The 22509-nt window shown below is 43.1% G+C and overlaps 1 protein-coding gene and 1 long non-coding RNA gene across 2 annotated transcripts; both read left to right on the plus strand.

Annotated features, from left to right (window-relative positions):
• The first annotated feature begins 345 nt into the window (after positions 1-345).
• On the plus strand, positions 346-5604 carry LOC138204088 (uncharacterized). Its single transcript, XR_011178772.1, has 2 exons — positions 346-3103; positions 3217-5604. It is a non-coding gene; the product is annotated as an uncharacterized lncRNA (long non-coding RNA).
• Positions 5605-5723: 119 nt separating this feature from the next.
• Positions 5724-20532, plus strand: wrap53 (WD repeat containing, antisense to TP53). Its single transcript, XM_069159213.1, has 11 exons — positions 5724-5920; positions 6356-6827; positions 6958-7138; positions 9030-9125; positions 9539-9647; positions 10733-10821; positions 12922-13145; positions 16137-16348; positions 17010-17113; positions 17379-17522; positions 18837-20532. The coding sequence occupies exons 2-11, from the start codon at positions 6536-6538 to the stop codon at positions 19060-19062; spliced, it is 1677 nt and encodes a 558-aa protein (XP_069015314.1). The 5' UTR covers positions 5724-5920; positions 6356-6535; the 3' UTR covers positions 19063-20532.
• The last annotated feature ends 1977 nt before the right edge of the window (positions 20533-22509 follow it).

Below are 22509 nucleotides of genomic sequence, written 5' to 3' on the forward strand. Positions count from 1 at the left end.
GGAGCAAGCGCGATGGGGAGGTTGCAGGGTGGAGGCGCCTAGATCTGCGCCTCCCACTCTTTTCTTTCCCTCTGGATAGAAAAAAAACAAAACAAAAGGGCTCCCTGCTGCACCAGTTGATCACTTGAGCAGGGGAGAGGGGGGGTGAGGTTTAAAAGGAAGATGGGTATCCTCTGGCACTCAAAAGATTAAGCACCTTATACTGAACTAATGCACTTTATTGAGATGGGATTTGAATAGGTTTTTTTTTTTTCATTTTTTTTTTCATATGCGTGTATGTGTGTGTTCGGAATCAGTGCACGTACACGATATCCGTGTGCACGTGCATCGGAACTGGAAGGGGGGCGGGAGGGGGGGGGGGGGGGGGGGGACGGTCGGTGGGGAGGCGAATGGTCGGGCTGTTAGGTTTTCAAAGTCAGGGGGACCTTTAGTTGAAACCTTATCAGAGAGCAAATCCTTTCTCAAAAGACAAACACTGTTGATATTTCTCTTGTTTAGCATTTTTTTTTACATTTATATAAAAAGTAAAGCTATTGAAAAATGGATTCTAAAAAAACTTGAAGATTTGCACTTGCCTAAAAAAGAAATAAGAAAAACAACAAAAAAAATCAAACAAATGGGGTTAGTTATAGAAGTGAATATTTTTGTGAATGTGTATGGGCTGAGAGAGTGTGTGATGTGTGTGTGATGGTTGGTTTGTGTCAGTAATATAGAGTCTGCACAATGTTTTGTTTTTTTTTGTCTTTGTTTTTTTGCTTTCCAAGATGTATGAAACATAAGAGGCCATTTTTGTCTTTTTTGTTCAGATGGTAATTTTGTATTCTCATGTTCAGAGAGTGTGTGTGCGTGTGTGTGTGTGTGTGTGTGTTTTGAGAGTGTGACTGAATGAGAGAATGAGAGAGAGAGAGGGGGCAATTGCACAACACATCCTTTCTCTCACCAGCTCTTCATCCCCAGATAGAAAAAAAAAAAAAAAAAAAAATAGAGATGCATACATTTGTTAGCTTTGCTCTCATCACATGATGACCACCACTAGTTTATTTCCCTTAGCTTCTCCCCATGGGGAGCTGTCTCTAGACCTGTAAGGACCAGCAGACGCGGCGAATCATGAGGGACATTACTGTGTGTGCATCTGAATGAGATTTTTTTTTTTGTATGCGTGTGCGTGCGTTTGTTCAGAGTTCATTTACTGTTCATAGAAATGAGTTAAGACTACAGGTACTCATTTTGGATAAATGTGCTGTTTTTGTATGTGTATGAATGCACATTTGTGCCTAAGAACTTGGATAGGGTGCATGGCCATTGAGACATTAACTCTTTTTTGAGAGCGAGTGTGATGTGTGTCAGTGCTCAGCACAGCGTATGTAAAGTATGTAAGTTTATATCGTCGATATTTCTAGTTGAGTCGAGGGGTGATCCATCGGAAGGTTAGTCCAGTCTGTTTTCCTGGGGTGTGATCACGTTGCCTTTTGTCAGCTCTCGAACTTGTGAATGAAAGGTGTCGAGTTTCTGACTCTGAAAAAAACAAATACAGCATCTTAATGTGCAAGTGCACAGAACGGTGCATGAAATGTTAGCATATTGTGTTACTTATTCGTTGTTGCAATTTGATAATGACGAGTTTTCTTTTCTAAATGAAAAATATATATGAATATATACATTATATACAAAGTTTAAAAAGTATTTGGACTAAGATAATGAGCACTTGGGGCTGCTATTTTTGTTGTGTGTTTTAAATTTTTTTTTTTTTTCCTTAATTTGTTTTTCATTTTTTTTGTTTCATTATTGCCATGTGAAGTGTGTATTATTTCTTTCTTAAGAAAATATTGAATGTATTCCAAAAAAATGACATGAAACCCGTGCTGATACCAGATTTCTTTTTTTTCTTTTTTTTTTTTTCCTCAGAAGATTTCAAAAATGGAAACAAAATACAAAAAAGCTTCAAAGAGTTTAGCGAGGTCTTTTTCATTTACACAGTGGAGAAGAAAAAGAAAAACTTGGGATGGATACAGTTGAACACACTGCCTCTACAATCCTGGTCGTACAAATAGTGACTAAGAATTCAAAGAAAGGACTCTTTCTATTCCATACTGGAGCTTTGGTTGTTTACAAACCACATGGATATCTGTGGGTGCAGTTTTTGTTTTATTTTCATATTTTTTTTTGTTCCCACATAAGACGGGTGGGGTTTGCAAGTGCGCTTCTGCCATATGGACATTGAGTGGTGTTGGGGTTTATTGTTTTTGAGGAAGAGTGGCAGGCATGACAACAACGTGGACAAGATCCTCTTAAGTGGGCCTTTTGTTTGTGGTCGTGGGTCCTTAGACTTGATGATCAACCACGAGGCGGGGGAGGGAGGGGGGGGAACAAAAAAAATCAAGGACGGGGCTCCGTTTTGTGGAAAACGGAGTGCAGAGAGGGGAACTGAGAGGGCCGTATGAGTACACCTGGCTAGTGCACTTGTCATCACCTCAACCCTCATCAGCGCTCACACCCTGCCCTCACCAACTCACCTATGCACTTTTGTTCATTCAAGCTGTGAGGTACAATTTCGGGGACGGGAGCACAATTACAACAGGAGGATTGCTACGACTTTGACAAAGTCACTGAAAAGATATTCCCAAACTGAAATAAGAGACTCGAGAAGCACGTCTTCTCCCACCTCCTGTACATAACCATATTTTTGTATTACCTTTCAGAGTAGAAAGAAAAATTTGCAAACGGATGAAGGAAAATTCATGAGACGTTGAATATATGGAGTGAATGTTCTTCAAGAAAAACCCAATCTTTTTGAATATAGTTTGAGACAGACTTGCTGGGAGTTTGTCTTAGTTTGCCAGTAACCCTGAAATAGTCGGGGACAGAAAACCACACGGACTGAGGTGTTGGACATGCTACAGTGGCTCCAAGACTGACTGATAGCTACTTATCAAAAATGGATGTTGCAGTGGCTGCGAAGAGCCTGCCAAGAGTGTTTGATCAACACGCACAGTGAAGAGGCAGACGTGTGTTAATGGCAAGGATGCTTCCACTTTGTTTCCCAACCTGATGGCTCCCTTGAGAGCCGTAGAGTGACTGCTGGGGGGAAAGGTGCTTGGCATTGGTAAGATACTCTTTCTTTATTTCTCTGACAAATTCATGCGAATCACCTTGTGTTTTCCAGCAGGCTTGTTCGAACAGTGTGACGATGACGTCCCTTTCTTTGTCTCCTCACAGGAGTCTGGCTGTGCTTTATTTGCTGCCCTCTGCAAAGAGGATCTAATCTACAGCCAACCCATGAACCAGTTAACCCTAAACCTGTCCTTTTTGAACTTAAACCCTAAGAAACTTTTCTTGACCTCGGACTGGGCAGGCCATTGGCATTATCAGTTGGACAGTTACCAGATGAAGTTACAGGTTTATCAACCATCGATCCCATCTGTGTTGGACGTGTTTGGGATTGGATCACGCTCTCTCCAACGAGGACGGATAATAATAAAAAAAATAAAAATAAAAAATAAAAAAAAGGCACGTATTGCCCAGATGTCATCATCCACCTCGGCCTTGAAACTGTCAGGCGGTCGTGTTGAGGTCTTCTCACCAGCAGGACAGAAGACCTGCCCAGACGTCAGAGACAGAGCTGGGTCGAGTCATGGTTGATGTGGCTGGATTACATCTCAGCCAATGGAAATCCCTGGAACTGGATGAACTGAGAGAATTGTAAAAAAAAAAAAAAACAACAACAACAAGACTTTAAAAAAAATGACAAAACTACATGTCACATAGATTTTAGATTCCAAAGGAGCAGCAGACACACTACATGCACACTTAACAGCAAAAGTTACATTGGTTCTTCACTGGAGCCTCGTCTGCACACATAACAAGGATACATCGATATCACATCAATATAAAGACACACAAGCATCAACGCTCAGCAGTATAAACGCCGAGCTTTGTAAATAATGTAAAAGTGTTTTGATTTTTCTCTCATAGTGGGTTTTTGCTTTATTTCTCTGTTCAACATGCCTTAAATTGTATAGTTCAGTCTGGAAACTGCAAATGTTAAAAATGACGAATTTAAGTTGGAAACCACCTCGTTAACTGTCCTCCAAAGTTCAAGGGAAAAAAAAAAAAAAAGGAGGTTTCACCAAGACGGTTTTCTGTTGGTCAACAGAATTGTCTGGCGTGAACCTCCGACATGTACATCTGATCACTTTTAAAGTTCTAGTTACAGAACAGAGCAATTTTTTTTTTTTTTTTTTTTTTTTTTTAGGATTGATCTCATTTTGCTGGTGGTTGTCTTTCGTTGCCCATTTTGCTTTCCTTTAAAAATGAAGAGTTGATTTGTTCCGATTTGCTATTTAGGTTTTCGCTGAAGGTGCAGGCTTAACAAAGGGCTGAAGTCTGTACTGTCGGGAGCTGAGCTGATTGGGCTGAAAGTACAGACCTGTTTCGGTCATTGGACACGCAGGCTACAGGCAAGAATGAACCAGAGTGGCAGATCATCCTCAAACGGAGATACGAGTTAGCGCAGTGTTTTCATTTTGTTTTACTCTCCAGGGGACTTGAACGTTTTTGGAAGGTACTTTTTTACAGTTTTGAGATGATGACTCAGGCTTGTCTAATAAGACTGATTGTAATACCAAGCCTGCATGATTTGTAATATTTGTGACTTGAAACCTTGAGGGTGGGTCACAACTCGTCTCAGAGTGCCTCTGCTGTGTCTGTGCAGCTGACCATTCATTACTAATGGCACTGAAGAGATGAGGAATTGACCGGTCAGTTGCGTGTCTGAATCTGAAAGGAAGAAGTGTTGGACTGTTGTCTTGTTCCGTCTCGTTTTATCTTCGTGAATTTGACAAGAGTCGTTGTTTTTAGTCAGCCAATAGTTTTTTTGTATCCTTGATAACTAAACAATATGCAGTTTTTAATCGAAATGGCATCTGATATTACTAGAATACCATCCGCTTAGCCAATCGAAATGTACAAGTGTTATCACCAAGTCTGAGGGTTTGGTGTGGAGCTAGCTGCTTGACTGCATAAACTGAAGTAGCTGCTGTCACCTCCAGTACGTCATAACTGTACAATTGATAAGGAATTATTAGCCGGTGGTTACTAAGTTGTCGTAATCGGTTGCCAAAAGAGAGAAATTGACTTTAACCATATGCTATCGAGTCTCTTATTTGTGAATAACTTTAGAGATATCTGTTAGACATTTTAAAAAGCTGATATTGTGTGGTATGAATCAATCAATGGTCAGTCTGCCTGTCTTGTCTATTTTACTGCACTACAAAGGCTTTTATGATCAGATAAACTGCAGGATTGTGTTGTCAAAAAGCCCTGGATGATTGGTTGCAGCCTTTGAAAAGATCCCGTCATGGCCCGGACTGTCTGTTTGAGGATATGAAGTTAAACACCTGGTTCTCTGTAGCTGGTCAAAGGTTAAACCCCAATCAGCTCAGCTCCTCCGCTTAACAATTCTTTGAATGTTGTTAAAGTAACAGCATACATGTAAGGAAACTGTTTTGGAAAAGAACAACTGAAAGATGTAAATAGTTTGGCTTTTGTTTGTTTGAAGAACAAAATAAATACAAAATAAATAACAATTAGCTGTGACTGACTCAATATTTGTTATTGTTTTTTGTATTATCTATTGTGCGTGTGTGCGCGCGCGCGCGAGCCTGCCTCCGCGAGCACGTCTTAAACGTCACCAACGGAACTCTCGCGAGATTTTGAAACACATGGCCGCCCACAGTGTTTACAACTTCTCGTAATGAGCTGGTGAAAAGAAACGCAAAGTCCTGCAGCAGAGGGACGTCAGTTAGTTTTGTGTCGGGGTCGTTTCCTCCGGCTGTAGGTGAAACGTTGACACCGGGGAGGACAGAAGTGTTTTGTAGACGAGCTGCGAGCAGAACCAAAGGCCAGGCAAGCCGCGACGCAGGTATGTAGCATCAGACCGTTAGCACAATGCTAACGTGAGCTAAAGTCAGATGGTGGTTGTTGTGAGCGGACGCTCAAACGAAACGGGAGCAAGTTGTCTTCTTTGACATCTTTTTTTTTTTTTTCAAGCTGCAGCAGGGCGTGCAATGGGGGTGACACGTGTGAGGTTTTGTGAAGTAATGTGTGCATTTTGAGCATTAACTCGGCTAAATAAGACACGGACGCTAGTTTGAAGTGTCTTGGCACGTCACGACCGGCCACAGGTGTGTGTGTGTGTGTGTGTGCGTGCGCGTGCGCGCCGCGTGCTCGCACGAGCAGGTTGGGGAGTCAACAATGTGTTCCTCTAACAAGCGACGTCACGTTTACCACGCTTCCTTTGAAGCGTGCGCGTTCGTCATTGATCTCACCTGCCCTGTCCTCGTCATTTGTTTTCCAGGCTGCTGGGTGCTGTGATGTCCTCGTACCCCAACCGACTCAAACATCCACACTGCAGGAAGAAGCACTATCCGAGTAGCACTTACCTCACCCACGTCTGACAGCCAACCCCCTCCGCACAGCAAGGCTCTTGAACTCAGGGGTGGAGGGCTCGACAGGAGAGAGTGACGAACCAGGAGAGATGTCTGACTCGGCTGGAGGCGGTGAAAGCGGAGGTGCTGCAGGTGCAGGTGCAGGGCAGGACTCCGAAGCAGATAATGAGCCCCCTCAACAGGTCCCGCCTCTACTGCCCGAAGGCGGCAGCTTGGACGCGGTGGAGATCTCGGAGGAAGGGCCGCCGCCGTCAGCCAAGCGGCCCAGGATGAGCGAGGAGGATCAGGGGCTGGGGCAGGTTGTGGAGCCTGTTGAGATGAGAGAAGAAATGCCAGCAGAAGCGGGCTTCCTGCAGGAAAACCCAGCCCCACCAGCACAAAGTACAGTATTGTTTCCACAAGGCTGCATGTATTAAATAAAAGGCCAGAAAGGAGAGGGGGGGGAATCAGTTTATTTAAGCTAAGACTACTGTTAATTTTCATCCAATGTACTTTCTGTTGCTTGGAACAGGTGGACTACTACAGTGTGAGGAGGAAGGTCAAAGAGGGAACGAGGGAACAGCCACCGAGGAAGGTGAAGGATGCCACCAGAATGGAGATGGAGAGCATGACGCTGCCTTAGAAGGAGCGATGAAACCAGAGGAGGAGCACAACGGTAACAGATCTGCAGACAGCCCCAGTGACGGGCAACAGTAAGTGGAGGAACGAGATTTATTTTTAACCTCGGAGTCCACATAACTCGGGTTAAAGATACGGTAGACACATCAAGTGAGCTATTTCAAGCAGAGCTGCGTCAAACACATGTAAATGAAATGGAGGAAGAAGCTTTGGTGTATGTAGTGTAGAGCAGCTAAAAGCTCACAGTGTTGTTGGGAAAATACTCGATTGTTTAGAGAACTGAGAGAAATGTTATACGCAGGCCAGTGTATCCTGATCATAAGCTCTGATGAGCCGAGTGTGTGATTTGTTACGAAAACAAGTTTATTGAATTTTTTCCACCCGAACGTTTTTTTACATGAAATCATCTTAAAGGAGCATTCCTGTTGTTTTCAGCCAATCTTTTTATATTTTGAATAGCTTTCGTTACCCCACCAGGTCAAAGTTCAGATCATTTTTCAACTTAAACATTTGCTCTCTTTCACATACGAAAGAATTTTGTTCCCATTGATGTCAATGAATTTAGACTTTACTACAACTTTACATAAAATATAGCATCCCGGGAATCAGACTGTAATGAGGAAGTTCAAATGTAGTCAGGTTTCTTTTGCCTTTTAGGCTTTGTAAACAAAAATTGCACCGAGCTGATACGGCATTAATAACAACTTAAATGTACAAGGCATATTACTGAAATATGAAGATAAATTACTGACAGTGACAGGTACCAAATATCAAAATAAACAATGCAGTATGAGGCTGAGTCTTCACTCGTGCAGTAAAACCATGGAAGGCGTGCAAAGAGATGTCATTAAAGGAACGCCAGTCAAACCTCAAACAGGGGAAAACAATGTGGAAACGGTGATGGGAATATTTCTATTCCTTTTTATCCAGCTGTTTTAATACACATGAATGGAAACAATTCGAGCGATTACTCACAATGAGCGTTGTCAGGCTAAGTGCCATTTACTCTTTAATGTATCTTCTATTCAGCAGGCGGTTACTGCTCTTCAGCACACACTGAAGTGGTCAAAGCAAGCTATGTAAAAACACTAAACCTTATAAGTTCAGTATTGGATATGTTATTGTAACAGTAATAATTGAAACAGCCCACACACTACAATCCAATCTATAAAAATGTATAAAATATCTCTAATCTGGCATCACTAAATGTCAGCAGAGAAGTTAACCTAAATAAAGTGATTAACATTCACATGGATGCAATCAACCAGACTTTATCGACAACGAGAAAGATCACACCGTTGTCTGCCTTCATGCAACGAAACATGTCAACAACTCTCAGTCGAAAGAAACTGCTGACCAATCTTTCAGTTTCTTCTGCCAGAGCTCCTAAAAGCTCCGGCTGTAATATCAATATTCTGAAAATAACCGTCTCTGTGTGTGATGATGTTGTGGCAGAGGCTGCTCTGCTTCCTCACTACATTTTTCTAATAGCACTCATGTCGGAGTGGGACAGCAAAAAGCACCGCAGCATTAACTCGTGATTAATTTGACTCCATCAATCACCATAATGGCAAAATTGGGAGCAGTTGGCACCGGGTGATAAATGATGGAATTAACCTGGAGAGGTGTGACATGTAATTAACAATCCACTCCACCGTGCAGTCACTCCGAGTCCAAATGGAGCAGCTCGGGAGCTGCAAGTAAAGTGGTGAAATTCACCATTCATTTTCCATGCTGTGGTTTATATGCAGCAACGTGTTTGTCCAAGGATAGGAAATCTATCGGAGGATGTTTGCCTTGATTAAACCAAGACAAGGCTTTTGGTTATATTTAGTTAAAAACCTTTATGTTTTTAACACTAATGATTCGGGAGATTTAATTTTCAGTGGCATGCAGGAGCTTGTTTTGTGCAATATTTATTTCTCTTTGACTGAGGACTTGTCCTTGTGTCTTTGCTGTCTGCAGCCTTGGCTTGGATTTTACCCAGACCCCCCAGATGCTGACTGGCTCGTGGACTGAATACTCCAACCTTCCAGAGAACTACCTTAAAGGCTGCAAATGGTAATCTCTCAATATAAATGTGACAAAATACACCATGGATGAGGTTTTGAAGGTGATTGGTACACATTTATTGTCTTTATCACATTGATTCTGAGACATTCTTCTGATGACCATAAATAAATAAGACCACTACAAGGACACTTACGCTGCAGAGGACAGTTATTGATTTGCCGGATTGCAGTGAGAAAATATTTTCCACGGCTGGTCAGTTGAAGTTAAAGAATAATTTGCAATATGTTTGTCTCGCTCTGGTAGAAATCAGAGCCTTGTTGATTTTATTTGAGTGTGAAATGTGTTTATTCCTGTTTTCTTGTCTCAACTTTAATATGCAAAAAAAAAAAAAATCCTCGGTAAATGTTGTCCACAGTTCAGTGCGGTTGATACGCCGTCTCTTTCTCGTCCTCCTAACCCAGGGCCCCTGATGGTTCTTGTATCCTGACCAACAGTGCAGACAACGTGCTCCGTGTGTACAACCTGCCTCCAGAGATTTACAGCTACAACTGGGACTTGCTTCCTGAGATGGTGAGCACCAGGCTATCTTATTCTCAGGGGTTCTCCTGGGTAGAAAAAATGGCATGTGTTTCCAGTAAACCCCCCCCCCCCCCCCCCCCCCACACACACACACCACCACCACCATTATCTTGGGAGAAACAGCATCCTGAAAGAAACAAATTACGAACGTACTCGTATAACTGCAGTTACATCCAGTAGCTACTATTAATTTACTTATTTCCTGTGCACTCGTTTCATTTCCGACCAGTGAGAGAGTCACATGTATTATGCTGTCGCTGAAAGTCGCGCTAATCTGTCTGTTTCTCTGCTCTGCTGCTAAACCAGAAAGAAAAGCACAGTGAAAGCCTGACGTTAAGCTATTAATGGACGAACTTTGACCCCAAGCTGCTGAATACCAGACCAGAATATCAGCATTTCTAAATCGCACCCTACCTGTATCTAGTGAAAGTTGTTACACTTGAATTATAGTATAAAGACAACTACAGTTACAAAAACACCATTACTGATATCAGTCACATTCAACTCTACTCCTTCCATATTCATCCCATTTATTTGCCATTTGACTTCATACAACAGCAGTATATATACAACATAATTTCTGCATGTCTGTTGTTACAGTCAGCTATTAAAAAAAAAAAAAAAAAAAAAAAAGCATTTTAGCTTGCTGCGTGAGAAAATGTATTACTGAAGAATTATCAGCTAGAATGAAATAGACATTGTGTCTTCTGGGTTTTGGGACGTATCAAGTGGCGAGCCAATCTCTTAATTGTATTACAGGCTCGCAGATTGGGATCACTTAACAAAAATAATTAAAATACTATCCGTTTTCTTCCATTACTGAGATCTCCCAGACTTTGTGAAAAGGGTATAAAATGGGAGTGTTGATTGCTCTGTTTCTCACTTGTGGCCACTGGCTAACAAATATTGAATTCTACTTCAAGGAAAAGCCAGTGATATCCAGTGTCGGCCTCAGCACTGATGAATCCCATCAGTTATTTGACCTCGTTTTTTTTTGTTTTCTTTTTCTTTTTTTACGCCGTGTGTTTCAGTCCTGATGTTCCTGACTCTCTTTCCTTTGTGTTGTCCCGTGTCAGAGTCCAGTGCTAAGGATGGCTGAAGGAGACACCGTCTACGACTACTGCTGGTACCCCAAGATGAACTCTCTGGAGCCGGACACGTGCTTGTGAGTTGAACCTGATCCTCGCCCCGCGTCCCCCTGAGCCTCGGCTCCCAGCAGCTGGATAGATGAGACATTTAAAGTTCTCCTGGCAGACGGTGAAGGATGTATACAAAGAAAAGGCACCGTATTGTGTATTAAGGCTCGTGTCAGTGTTTTTAACCTACGTCTCAGATGGTTGGATCCTGATTAGTGTTGAGTGCAATTTTCTGCGTGCTTGAGCCGGACTAATAGACTGTCCAAATATAGAAGATATCGTTGGATGCCTATGATTCATTCTTTGATCCCCATGGTATTTGCACTCGTTGTGGGAGCCGGCTGCCAGCGTGGAGAGTAGCTGTAAAGAGCTTTCTGATGTCTCTCATTATGAGTGAAGAGTTGGACTTTGTCCCGTCGGCCTCTGTCACAATCCGCTCGGCTGTTTGAGGCCCGCGGTGCGTTTCAGCATGATTCAGCCCACTGACAGCACTCCCGTGTCCAGACGACACCTAAAGGGCCTCATGACCCCCCCCCCCCGACTCAAGGCGTCTCTTTTCATCCCCTTCTCCTTTTAATTTTTTTTAAATTTTTGCTATGTGTGCAGCCGTGCTCCCTAGCATGCTTTTAAAATGTGGTAATTGTGACATCACTGGGCGTTGATGCATGCACTGTGAAGCAAAGCCAACATCAGCAACACCCAGGCATCACGGTGGAGGCTGCTAATCGTCAGCGGTCAGAGAGGTAGGCCCGTGCGAACGAGCTGAGGTCAAGTTGCCAACAGTTTTCACTGTGTAGCCCTCCTCCTCCAGCTCCAGCCTCCACCCTCTGGCAGTTCCCTCTGATCAAGGCCCAGCGTTGGCACCGCTCCGTCCTAACACCAAGCAGCCTTCACCGAACAACAAGAGGAGGAGGGTGGGGGTCAGGAGCTGGACAACAGGAGATGAGAGTAGTGTAAACACCAAAATGATCAACAAATGTCTCATGCGGACAACAAGCCGCTCGAGAGGCCTCTGTCTATACACCAAAGCAAAGACCTGCCTGTCAGGAGGAGGAGGTGGAGGTGGAGGCGGCCAGTAGGAGCTGACACCAGACGCTCTTGATCATCTTCAGATCACTGCCGCCTATCAGAGAGGAGCTCCCGCAGGGCACAGCCAGACAGTCAGACACAGCGCACTGTTAAGGGCCGAGGCAGCCAGGGAAAAAAAAAAAAAAAGACCGCGGTGGTGATAATTAGAAACATCTACAGCAAACCTGTTCCGTCTCCTTGCTGCCTCCTTTTCTCCCTCTTCACGTCGTCATTTTGTTTCTCGGTCTTCCCCCCTGCGCTCCTTGAACTCTGTCTGCCAAAAGCTGTGTTGTCGATGCCCGTCCTGTAGAGAGGGAATAAGGGCCCCTGTTACGGCTCGGTTAAGTTGCACTGAGTTCTAGGCATTGCTCCAAGCTAGCAGCAGTCTAGCATTATAATTGGGCATTTCCCTGCTCTGGAATAAAGCCGTGGCTCAGAGGGGCCATAACAGAACACGGAGCAGCGGTAGGGGCTAATTTCCTTCTTCTAATTGAGCCGCAGTGATGTTTCAGCATTTGTTCAGCGCCCAATAATTAGAGTTAAAAAGGCATGGCTCAGTCTTTGGCCCTTATTTGAATCAATACAAATGTGCTTTGGTCTTGTCTCCATAATGAGGCATAGCACAGTGCTGGGTATTTGTTTTGATGCATGGATGCATTCAGGTAGATGTGGTGCAGTTGATATAAAGAAACAAGAAAATGAATCAAGTTCTTTGGTCATAAATATGATATATTTCAGAAGGATGTTAGCAGCCTCTTCTTTTTGAATCTGTTTTGCGTCCTCATTAGTGCAGGTAAAACTCTATTTTATTCCAAGAGGTACTTTGTTTCGCTTTTATAGACGCATATTAAACTTTCACCGAATATGTGGTTAAACTTGGAAAGGACTCGCTTGATATTTGCCCTCAGTGACTCCCTTAAACATATTCAACATTTTCATTTACCCTCGTTTCATAAACTTTTCCCCTTCTGTCTTCAGTTCTTTTCCCCATATGTCTTAATCGTTCACTCTCTCTGCCTGTTTGCCGTTTCTTTGTCTTTCCTCTCACGCCTCGTCCACAGTCTCGCCAGCAGTAGCCGCGACAACCCCGTCCATGTGTGGGACGCATTTTACGGGGAGGTGCGAGCCAGTTTCCGACCCTACAACCACCTGGATGAGCTGACGGCAGCCCACTCCCTCTGCTTCTCACCAGACGGAGCGCAGCTCTACTGCGGCTTTGACAAAATGGTCAGGGTCTTCTACACCGAGCGTCCTGGAAGAGACTGCGAGGAGCGGCCCACCGTAGGTCAGTTAGCAACCGCTCTCCCACACTCGCACCTCAATCAAAAAGTTTCTGTTGCACACAAACGGAGTGCGGTACAATAATGTGCATGAAACACCTTCGTGGGTAGGTATTCCAAATTACATTGTTTGATCAACGCCTGAGTTACTGGTGTTTTTGTGAACACCAGGATGTGCACGTTTTCAATTTCGCCATGCACATGAGCAGAAAGTGCACAGCAATTTTTAAAAATTTTTTTTTTTATAAAAGTTGGGAAATCTGCAACAGAGACTCTTAAAATACTTCAGAAAGCCTCCGGCAGCGGAAGCTGTTTTAAGTGGCATTTATGTTTCAAAAGAGGGGCAGAACGTCCCTTGTCCAAGACGAAAGAAGGTGTATCGGGTCAGGCGTCGGGAGTTTTCTTTGACGTTTTCAGGGTTTGGCCCTCAGGCGGTCAGACTGCCAAAAACTGAGTTCCACTGTGATGTTCTGGGGGCAGCACATTAAGGACGTGCACGTTTTCTCGCCTGCAACAACACCATTGTTGCTCCCTACCGCACCTACTCACTGGATTTATCCCTGCGACTCCTTTCTGTTCCCCGAAAATGTGGCACAAAATTCTAGGTGCGCTCTCAAGTTTTAGGCCCATTATAAAAATCGCAAATGCACACGTACAGGTGGTCACAAAAATGTGCAACGCAGGTGCCGATGTTGATCAAATGATATAACTTGGGAATACTTACTGAAAGTTATTGCTTCCTCCTGCTGCGTGCACAGTGATGTGCACGCAGCAGGAAGTCTCTGAACTTTGAGATCACACCTCGTACTTTATATTATATAAAGGCATAACCTTATAAACATGGATTATTTTTGTTCCTTTACGTCATTAGTGGATAGCCACTTAAACTTCTCTCCAATTTTCAACCACTTTCAAGATGCATAATAAATACAAAATGTATCTGCACGTAGGTGATGACTCATGATAATTCCTGTTGATATACAATATTAATTCAAAAAAATATGAACTATGTATGTTGCTATGTGAAATATGTATCGCTTTTTGAAAACAAGGATTGTTTAGAACTTTAGTTGTTCAAGGACACACCAGACCGTTAGAGTAAAGAATAATTGAGAAAGAGAATCTCAATCACAAATGATATTCTTGGAAAATCAAAACCCACTGACAAATAATAAGTAAACAGAGACGTTACGAAAAGCATAATGAGAAGCAGTCAGTTGTTTCTTCTTTTCAATAAGCTGCTGTTTGACAGCCAGCTGTCACATCTCACAGGCTAAAGTCTCCTTGAACAAACCAAACAAGGAGAGTTTTTAGTATGTTCTTCTGACACAAACAAAAGAGAGCTTGATGTTTTCAGTGATGAATTCCTGATCTCAAACAGCATCAGTTTGCTTTGAGGATTTTTTTTTTTTTTTTTTTTTTTTTTTATGTACTGAACTTAACTGAAGTTGTGTCTTTTTCTTGTTGGGCTGAAGTATTCCAAACCATCAAAATAATCTTTGGAAATGCAAACAAATAGGCTTTATTTTGCAAGTCAAAGGTTGAGTTTTCATGTCTTCCGTGTCTTTCATGGTTTTTTTTTTGTTATTATCATTTATTGCATCAAGTGGCACAGTACAGAGGATAAGTGATTGTTTTTCAGGTCACGACAAACCTGGTAACAAAAGCCTGAAATAAGGATTTTTTTTTTTCAGGTAATGAAAAAGCCTCGAATGCTTTGCTGGCAAATCAAAAAAAATCACGCTTCGGTAAATCACTGCTGTCTGTGGTTTCTTTTGTGTTTGGCTGTGTTTGATAACGTAGAACTTCAAATTGTAAAGACGCGGAGTCAGTCTCAAAAACGGGTTACGTGACACATGCGAGATCTTTGGCAAACCGTCGCTTTTGCTTTGGAAAGGAGTCATCCTTAATAAAGTGTAATTACTGCCTCGTGGTTGTATACCTCCGCCAACCAGGTGGAGTTTACAGCTCGTTTCTGATCAGACTCGTAAATTATTTACTATATTATTATATACTTTGAAGGAATCCAGCCAACATACAGTTGTACCCATGACAGTAGACGATGCTTCAAATGTGGAAGTAGCTGCAATGAGGCTACAAGTCTTAGATAGATAGATAGATAGATAGATAGATAGATAGATAGATAGATAGATAGATAGATAGATAGATAGATAGATGCATACATACATACATACATACATACATACATACATACTTACATACTTTATTAATCCCCAAGGGGAATTTTTTTTTCGCCACAGCAGCATTTATAGATACAGGAAGGCAATAAAATAACAGTAAAAAATATTAAATATAAAAATGCACAGTTTTTACAATAAAATAGAATAATTAAATTAAAACTAACTAAACAATAATGCATTTTTTTTATATATATATTTAAACAAACAAGAAAAACAGACAACGGTGTTATTGTTGTGTGATTGATTTTGCCAGAGGTGAGTTCTTGTACAGTCTTATTGCAGTGTGGAGGCTTCACACACATCGACAGCACAGAATACAATCGCCAAAATTTCATGTCACAAATTGAAATATGGTCATGACATCCCCTTCTGTTCCTCAGTTATGGTGTTGAATAATGGCCAGAAAAGTGTTTGCAGATGATGTCATTGTGAAGTTGACCTTCTGGGAAAAGAAATACCATCACTTCATCTTTCCCCCCCCCCCCCCCATTAGACATTTGGATGAAATGTTGTCATGAGTTATCGCCATGAATGTATTTTATGAGGTCATAGGAACCGTGACCTTTGACCTGGGAATATAATGCTGCCTATTGTTGCTATTGCCACAAAAAAAAAACAGGCAACAAATATCAGTTTTTATGTGCATTATGCTGAAATATGTTCTCGTTAGAGATGCAATTGAATGTGTGAGCTGCCAAACGGTCAACTTTGAGGACGAATGAATGGAAATTCTGTCCTGTGAACTCCAAACGGCCGAACGCTCCACCAAATGCCACCCTCTTGTCCTCACTGCAGTGAAAAAGCAAGGCCAGAGTGGCATCATCTCCTGCTTTGGCTTCAGCCCCTGCCAGTCTGTTTACGCCTGCGGCTCTTACTCCCGCTGCGCTGGCCTCTACTCCTGCCAAGACGGCACCCTGCTGGCTCTGCTGCCAACCCGCCACCACGGAGGCCTCACCCATCTGCTCTTCTCCCCCGACGGCAACTACCTGTACACCGGCGGGCGCAAGGTGAGCACATGAACACACAGCAGCATGCGGAGAACAGACCCGCTGCTTCGTTTAAATGGTCGCGCGCACACACACGCGCGCCATCAGTGGGGTTTGTGTGTGTTAAACAGCCGAGCAAAGACATTTGTTGTCTTTGCTTTCTGGCCAAAGTGATTTCTTTTTCAGTTCTAGATAGCTTTCTTAAGTGTTAGGCAGATTGGCATTGTGAAATTGTCTTAAATGTTCTTTTGACGACTTGTAATGAATCTCAAACGATCAGCCTCTACGACTGAATGCCCGCAACTCATTCCTGTTATTCTGCGTCACCCTGCTCGGATAAAATAATTCGCTAGCTCAGCATTCGAACGTCTGTAAAGTCGTTCTCGCGTGTTGGCGTGTGATTCACACCCAACGGTTAATCAGTGCGCAATTAAACATCAGGGCGTATTGCGTAATTCTGATCTTTGAGAAAACCATATATTAAGCCAATGTAAGAAAGATAAACTAACTCGTATGGAAGATAATCACTATCAATAAAAAGCCTTAACATCATAGTTATAGTGATGTGATGGAATCATGACTCTTTGCGTGTGTGCGTGTGTGTGTGTGTGTGTGTGTGTGTGTGTGTGTGTGTGTGTGTGTGTGTGTGTGTGTGTGTGTGTGCGCGCGTGTGTGTGTGCAGGATCCAGAAATCCTGTGTTGGGACCTCAGAGAGCCGGGAAAAGTTGTGTTTTCTCTTAAGAGGAATGTGTCCACAAACCAGCGCATCTACTTTGACCTGGACCAGTAAGTGGACCGTACCAACCAGAACTCAGTCCAGTCATGCGTGTAAACTTGAACTATGACAAAATGGAGACACTTCCATAAAGGCCACATTACGCCTGAGCCCGCTGTCCCCCAGTTCTTCTGCACCCTGTCTTTTGACTATTTCTTTTTTTTTTTTTTTTTTTTTTTTACACGTCGCATGTAGCTGGTTCAGAAGCAGTGACCTCTGACCTTCTGGCAGTTGCGTTGTACTTATGTCCGCCTGTGTTTGATTGTGCGTGTATAGGTCAGGCAGGTACCTGCTGAGTGGAGACACGGAGGGAGTGGTTTCAGTATGGGACACCCAGACGGCGCCTCCTGATGGCAACGAAAAACTACTGCAACCTCAGCTGCGGCTGCAGGCCTACTGGGACTGCACCAACGGCATCAGGTAGGATCGTTCAGATGATCGAACCCACGTCGCTGGTAACGCCATGGAGACTGTCGCTTACAGTAACGACAGGGCAGATAAACCGGCAGACTGAGACGGTCTGCGTTTGTCATAAGCATTCGCCACAGAGCGAAAGGGTTAAATAACGTATAAGAGGTCAAAACTGAAGCTCCTCAGTTGTTACAGACGTGAAGCATCTTCGCGCATTATGATTATTCGATTCTATTGAGCTTCAGTCCAAACAGATTGCAGAACAGTAAGAAGATTAAGATTGAACTCGGTGATGCTCAGTGACTGTGCTGCTGTCTTACTCCCTGGTTGCTCTGCTGTGTTGTGCTGTTTGCGTCCTCCAAGCACAAGAGACACAAACAAACCATTCAAACTCTTTCAGTGAGAAAACGGCCTCTAATTTCAAAGTCATCATTTAATGAAGCTTATTACTGCCTTGGTGACTCGTTAGGACCGAACTTCAACACTCTGAAAGGTACCTTATTCGAGGCTACATCCACACGGAACACGTTTTCATTTTAAAATGCACGACTATTGCGACGTTAACGCAGGAGTGAATCTGATCAGTGACGGTGAGCCAACACCCGCCCGCTTTCGTAACATCACTCTGTTCAACTTCAGTCAATCTTATGTCGTATTTCACTCTTTTCAAACTCATCTTTCGCCTCCTACCTGTCTGAGCAGTGTGTGCTGCAGGACCTTGGACGTGCGGGCATGTCTGCGTGCAGCCGGCTAGGTAGCTTTGACCAATACTAGTGAGCCGTTGAGGAACGTTGGTAATTGCAGCGTCGGGCAATAGCCTGCATGCGAGGCATTCAGGGAACACATACGAATTCTTGCCACAGAAAATAGCCAAAGTTACGCTCTCCTCCTCTGAACTGAATAAAAACTAAACATCTGCACCGTGAGGTGTAATGTCACTTTCTTTTGTCAATTTGGATTTTAGAAAATTGATGTTGAAAAACGTGTCGCTCAGAAACTGGTATCAAAGTTGTTGTTTTTTTTTACCAGTACTGATATGGTAAATGTTTTAACAGTCCCCAGCCTTAGAGAATGGAGAGCAATAACTACACGTACTGAATGTATTCATGCCAATCCACTTCTGTTTCGGTTGCCAGGTAGCATTTGACACACTTACCGTTAGTCGAAGGGCACATTTTCTGCAGAAGAGAGGGGAAATAAACCCGTAAATACGTTAAAACTCGGATGTCATGGCTGTAAATGTGCTACAATCATGTCATCATTCTGAATGATAAAATTACATCCTCAATGAATTCAGTTGTGCCCCCTGCTGCTCTTCCTCAGTATTCATCCCTTCATGCCGCTGTTGGCGACCTCCAGCGGCCAGCGGCAGTTCCCGTGGCCTGCTGACAGCGAGGGCGACTCGGCCTCCGACACCGAGGGAGGTGCAGCTGTGATGTCACAGCAGGAGACCCGGCAAGACAACGCGCTGACTCTGTGGTGGGCCGGACCTCTTTGCCCCGCCGCCGAGGGGAGCCACGACCGGGACACGGAGGCGACGGAGGCCTGATTCTTCGATAGTTCAGCCAGCAGACACCAATTGAGTTACACCTGCCATGTGATATTTATTTGGGTCATGTTCGGTGTGCAGAGAGCTAACTATGGGTCAGTCACGTTCGTTTTGCCATCAGGGAACATGAAGTCAGGAGGTGGGGAAGCATTACTTGGATCATTCAAACTTCAAACAGCCGGTTTACACGACACGCCTGTACAATCCAAACAGGAAGTCTTAACATTTACACTATTTACTCTCACTTCCTGAGTTTAAATTAAAAAAATATTTCACATCACGTCGGGACAAAACAGACCTTCAGGGGTCTGTGCCGGAAGACTAATTTTCATGTACATAATAATTTGGTAAATTGGAATTGGACCTATATGCCAATGTTTTGTCTGTGTCAAAAGAAAGAAGGTTTTCTTGTATGCCTCGCTCGGGTTGAGACGAGTTGAGATACATAAGGAGTGGATAGGCCCCCAATATTTCTCTTTTTTTTTTATTTAACTAGAGGCCCTCTTTTTCTTAAAGTCCAGTCAAGATGAAACATATTGATTCCCATATGAAACTTTTACTTTTTTTTTTCTTTTTTTTTTAACTTTACTTTACTTTTATTTTGATAGGGTGTCCTCTTCCTGAATGGGATAAATTAGGTTGAAGTGAAAGCCTTGACTGTGTTGTGAAGCGGCTCGATGTCTATGACTGCACCTCTGAGTTGTGTCTGTGGGAGTGTGTGTTTACGTGCGTGGCTGCGATGCTGCCCGGGAGATTCCCCACTGCTATCGTTACAGTAAGTGCCATTTGTTCTTGAGCTTTGCTTTTGTAGACAGAGGGGGATCTCCAGTTTTTACCTTCTTTTTTTTAAAGTGTCCGACGCACCACGTTGTGTCGCTCTTTGCATGCCCACAAAATGTATATTTTTGTAAAGCCGTGATGATGATTCTTGTTTTCGAATGTACACTCTGTGAGCAGCTGGCTTGATTACTGTAACTTCATAACGATCTGTGAAAGTCGTGATTCAGTGGGTGCAGCTGGGAAACGAGCATCTTTATCGTTATATTTTCTACAGATTGTGGTCAGATTACATTTGTACGCGTGTAAGTGGTGATACGGCAGCACAAAACACGTCGTGTTTGAGTATTTGCTTTAGTAATGTACTGCAATGATTTGCTCTGATGTTGTAATTAATGAAACGTGCTGTGCTGTAGACTTAATTTGCAGGATGCTCCACCCGAAGCCTTTTATCTCCAGACACTGATATATCAAACAGAAATTCAGGTTTCACAACTTGGAACTCAAATTTGTTGCCAAACAATAGTAGCTATAATTTTGTAGCTATTATTACACAGATTTATTCTCTACCAGGAAGCATTAGGCACCATGTAGGCCTTTAAGATGTCAACTAAGTGTCTTGATAGGTTGCTCTGTCTCCAACAGGTGGTTTTAGTCAAGCTGGGGTTGATTAAAAGCATATCTTTTAACAGATTCACCGCTTTATTCATTTTTGTATTTTTGTGTGTGTGTGTAAAAGGCAGTTTAGAGTTCTGTGCCCTGTAATAAATCCTCCATGAATACAAGATGATGTTACACTTGAGCCAAGAGACGGCTCTTAAAAGCTAAAAGGACTATTGGTTTTTGCTTATGAGCTGGAACCTATTCATAGCTTTCACCTTTCCCACACACATTCCGTATGAATGCGCGCACACTCGTGTACTTGATTGTCTGAAACCACGGGGGGCACGACGAGCAGAGAGCCAAGTTGGAGAGCTGCACTGTTGTGTTGTGTGGGTTGCCTAGCGACCGTCTCCGCCTCGGGAGAGGAAGGTAGACGGAAAGACGAGAAGACAGAAAATTGGAGGCACCAAAGAGAGAAAAAAAAAAAAAGCCAAACAAGTGTAATAAATAATCCAGCAGTGTAGTGATTGCTACTTGTTTGCGTGATGGTCTGGACTCGTCCTAATCTCGAGGCCTACCAGAGCGTCAAGTGTATGTACGGTGATGAGTGTTATATAGGTCTCCATCACCTCTCCGTCAGCTCTTCACTGTCCGGGGCAGAAACTGGTCATGACACCGAGGCTGAATGAAGTCGGCCTGTCACTAGTTTATGTTGTTCTGAGCCGCTGGATCTGTGGTGAGCAGATGTGATCACGGGCAGTTATTAAAAGAATAAAGCAGGCACTTTATTCAGCGATTATCAAAGGAGACCAGATCCACTGAAGCTTTACTTCATTCCAATTTTAAAGCTGCTCAAATAAAAATAAAAAAACGTTTTTAACGGTGGCTAAAATTACTGCTCACAACGTAAAAGGGCGTCACCCGTGCCATCGCCCAACTCTGCAGCTCCCCTCAGCTCTACAGAGCTTTAAAGCATCTTTCAGCTCGATGCTCACCGCCCTCATGGAGCTCGGCAAACTTATTCTAAACATGCTCGTTGCTACCTGCTCAACACAAAATGACCCAGCACAGTCCCCCAGTTTTATAAGGTCGTGTTGTTGCTCCGTTGAGAGCTTGTGCCTTGTCCTCTCTTCGCCCGAAACATATATATATATATATATATATATATATATATATATATATATGTTATGTATATATATGTATATACGTATATATATATATATAAATATGTGTATATATATATATATAGGCTGTCTTTCAGTGCGGCTTTAATCGTTCATAGAAACCTGGTACAGGACTGATATTTTCTGATTGAAAACCTGGGCATTCATTGAGTCTGTGCTCTCCAGCTGTAGTACGATGCAGCAGGAGTGCGTGGCTACAAAGCGGCAATCTGCTGTGACGTCACCCACTGAACTCTTAAGCCTCACGTCTTGCATTTTGGCCGTCGCCATCTTTTTTTTTTTTCAGAGCCGGAAGTGACCATATTCGTTCGAGCTGGGGAGGAGCGAGGGGCCAATCTGACTGAAAGCCAGAGGACGCAATGCCCCGCCCACCTCTACCAGAAATCTGACTGCACTCCAGGCCTGTCAATCAAACAAGGCACGCCCCCATACATAGCTCTCTTTGATGTCTGATCTTATAAAATAGTTTCAGAAAGACCGCCAGAGCTCTGATCAGAGGGAGTGAATTTAACAAAGAGGACCATTTGAATTGTATTGACTTTGTACTTAATGGGTTTTTTTTAAAGTGAGTTTTTGGAGCCAGACCCTAGTGGCCCCCAGTGGTATTGCACTTTAAAGCACTTCCTCATTTGCATCATTGTTCCGACCCATACGCAACTCCCATTTGTATACGCAGTCTATGCTGGCTACAAATCAGATTCGTTTCCTTACTTGTCTATTTAATATTCAAATTTCAGGGTTTTGCTATGATTTTCAGTCCATTACCAAAGGATTTAATAATAAACTAATCAGGTTTCATCCTCACGGTCAAAACGTTCCCCCCCCTAGGCTGAAACTGTAAATTGCATCTGATCATTTTGATTCAATATTAAATGTTGTAGTT

This window comes from Embiotoca jacksoni, unplaced genomic scaffold (genome assembly GCF_022577435.1).
Source record: "Embiotoca jacksoni isolate LCO1_2020_lvr unplaced genomic scaffold, fEmbJac1.0.p SCAF_24, whole genome shotgun sequence".
In the NCBI taxonomy this organism is placed as follows: domain Eukaryota; kingdom Metazoa; phylum Chordata; class Actinopteri; family Embiotocidae; genus Embiotoca; species Embiotoca jacksoni.

What these genes read in the sequence shown, in the direction of transcription:
- wrap53 (XM_069159213.1), top strand. Translation starts at nt 6,536, where the DNA reads ATGTCTGACTCGGCTGGAGGCGGTGAAAGCGGAGGTGCTGCAGGTGCA. An exon ending in TACCTTAAAGGCTGCAAATG is followed by an intron (nt 9,126 to 9,538) that starts GTAATCTCTCAA and finishes CTCCTAACCCAG; the next exon opens with GGCCCCTGATGGTTCTTGTA. An exon ending in GGGACTTGCTTCCTGAGATG is followed by an intron (nt 9,648 to 10,732) that starts GTGAGCACCAGG and finishes GTCCCGTGTCAG; the next exon opens with AGTCCAGTGCTAAGGATGGC.